Source organism: Thrips palmi, unplaced genomic scaffold (assembly GCF_012932325.1).
Source record: "Thrips palmi isolate BJ-2018 unplaced genomic scaffold, TpBJ-2018v1 HiC_scaffold_5, whole genome shotgun sequence".
Taxonomy (NCBI): domain Eukaryota; kingdom Metazoa; phylum Arthropoda; class Insecta; order Thysanoptera; family Thripidae; genus Thrips; species Thrips palmi.
In genome coordinates, this window is record NW_023144632.1 from 15,998,186 (window position 1) to 15,999,768 (window position 1,583).

The window sequence follows — 1,583 nt, forward strand, 5'->3', positions numbered from 1 at the left end:
ACCCGCCAGTACGTGGTCGAGAGAGAGGCGGCCTACCAGGCATCCAGCGCCACTCCGCTGACCATGGCCCAGCTCAAGGTATGCTTCGTGCTGCTGGCCGGCGGCCTCCTCGCCGCTACGGTGGTCTTCGCCGGGGAGCTCCTAGTGTTCCGGATGCAGAGGGGCCGCCATTGAGCCACCGCGTAGTTGCAGAGAGCCACCGAAGAATCTAAAAGAGAAAATCTATTAGTCGACACGTTTTCATATGTAGATCGCATAATTCAAGGCCTGGAAACTCCTAGCGCCAAACTTGAATAGCCACCCATCTTGCTTGATGCTGGACAAATTATAACAATAACAAAAACCTTACTGCTATGTACGTGGAAGCAGGAATAGTTATCAACTCTGAGGCAATGTCATGGCGCGGGGCGGTAACCCACGTTAGTTTCGAGCAATCATTGGATAGAAGGATAGAGGCTGTGACCAACGGGACCGCCTCCATGCTGCTGAAGAAGTCCTCTCTTCTATTTGTGCTGCCCCGCGCATTGAAAGGCGTCCACAAATTAAGTGAAGAGGGCCAGTTCATGACGAGCAAGTTCCTGGCAAAGGCGGGGTCACCAGTAGCCAAAGTAATTAGGGTGACCCTGAGCCGATTTTATGCTGCCGGTCTCAACCCGCAGTTGGTGAGCCTGTTCGAAAACAAAGAAGACACTCGCCAGTACGTTATGGAGAGAGAGACAGCGCGCCGGGAACCCAGCGTCTCTCCCCTTGGCCTCGTTCAGCTCTGGGTGTGCTTCGTCCTGCTGGCCGGCGGCCTCCTAGCTGCTACGATCACCTTCAGCGGGGAGCTCCTGGTGTTCCGCCTGCAGACGGGATCTTTCTCACCTCACCCGTCATCTTGAATGAACGTCGTAGATTCATGTGAACCTAGTAAATTTGTTTTGTTTTTTGTAGGCGCACTTATAGAAGGAGTGATAAGGTGCCGCTTCTAGCACCCACGCACTTGTTGTTCAGCCCGTAAAAGTATTTGTAAAGATAAGCTTCTCTTGAGATTTTGGTCCAAAAACTGTTTGTTTTTCTTCGTTTTCATGCAAAATTTTCATACGGATTACAGGCGGAAAGGATCATATGCACAAAAAGCTGTGACGTCTGAACAAGCTTTGTACGATAAAATTTAGTGTGTGGCGGTGGGATAAAAAAAAGTCACTGCGTCAAACGTTAGCTGTGTGATAATGGTTTGCATCGAAATGAATATTATGTGAGGCAAGTCGACACCTGTAAGGAAAAGGCACGCAGTAGCGGCCGCGCGATCCAAAGCGCTCAGTTGCGGCCCTGCGATCTGAAAGGCACGCAGTTTGCGCGCGCGATCCAAAAGGCACTCAGTTTGCCCCGCGCGATCCAAAAGACACGCAGTTTGCCGGCCGCCAGCCAAAACTGCGTGTCTTTTGGATCGCGCGGAGCAAACTGAGTGCTTTGGATCGCGCGCGGCAAACTGCGTGCCTTTCAATCGAGGGCCGCAACTGAGCGCCTTTTGGATCGCGCGGCCGCTACTGCGTGCCTTTTCCTTACAGGTGTCGAAGTCACTATTGAAAACACTACGTGCA

The 1,583-nt window shown here is 52.1% G+C and overlaps 1 protein-coding gene across 1 annotated transcript; it reads left to right on the forward strand.

The window, feature by feature from the left end:
- Positions 1–323: 323 nt before the first annotated feature.
- On the forward strand, positions 324–1,243 carry LOC117650895. The gene has a single exon (XM_034394536.1). It carries the CDS (start codon positions 354–356, stop codon positions 879–881), a length of 528 nt encoding a protein of 175 aa, XP_034250427.1. The 5' UTR covers positions 324–353; the 3' UTR covers positions 882–1,243.
- The last annotated feature ends 340 nt before the right edge of the window (positions 1,244–1,583 follow it).

Bases quoted from the DNA above. Each gene is read 5' to 3' on its own strand.
- LOC117650895 (XM_034394536.1), top strand. From the start codon at position 354: ATGTACGTGGAAGCAGGAATAGTTATCAACTCTGAGGCAATGTCATGG.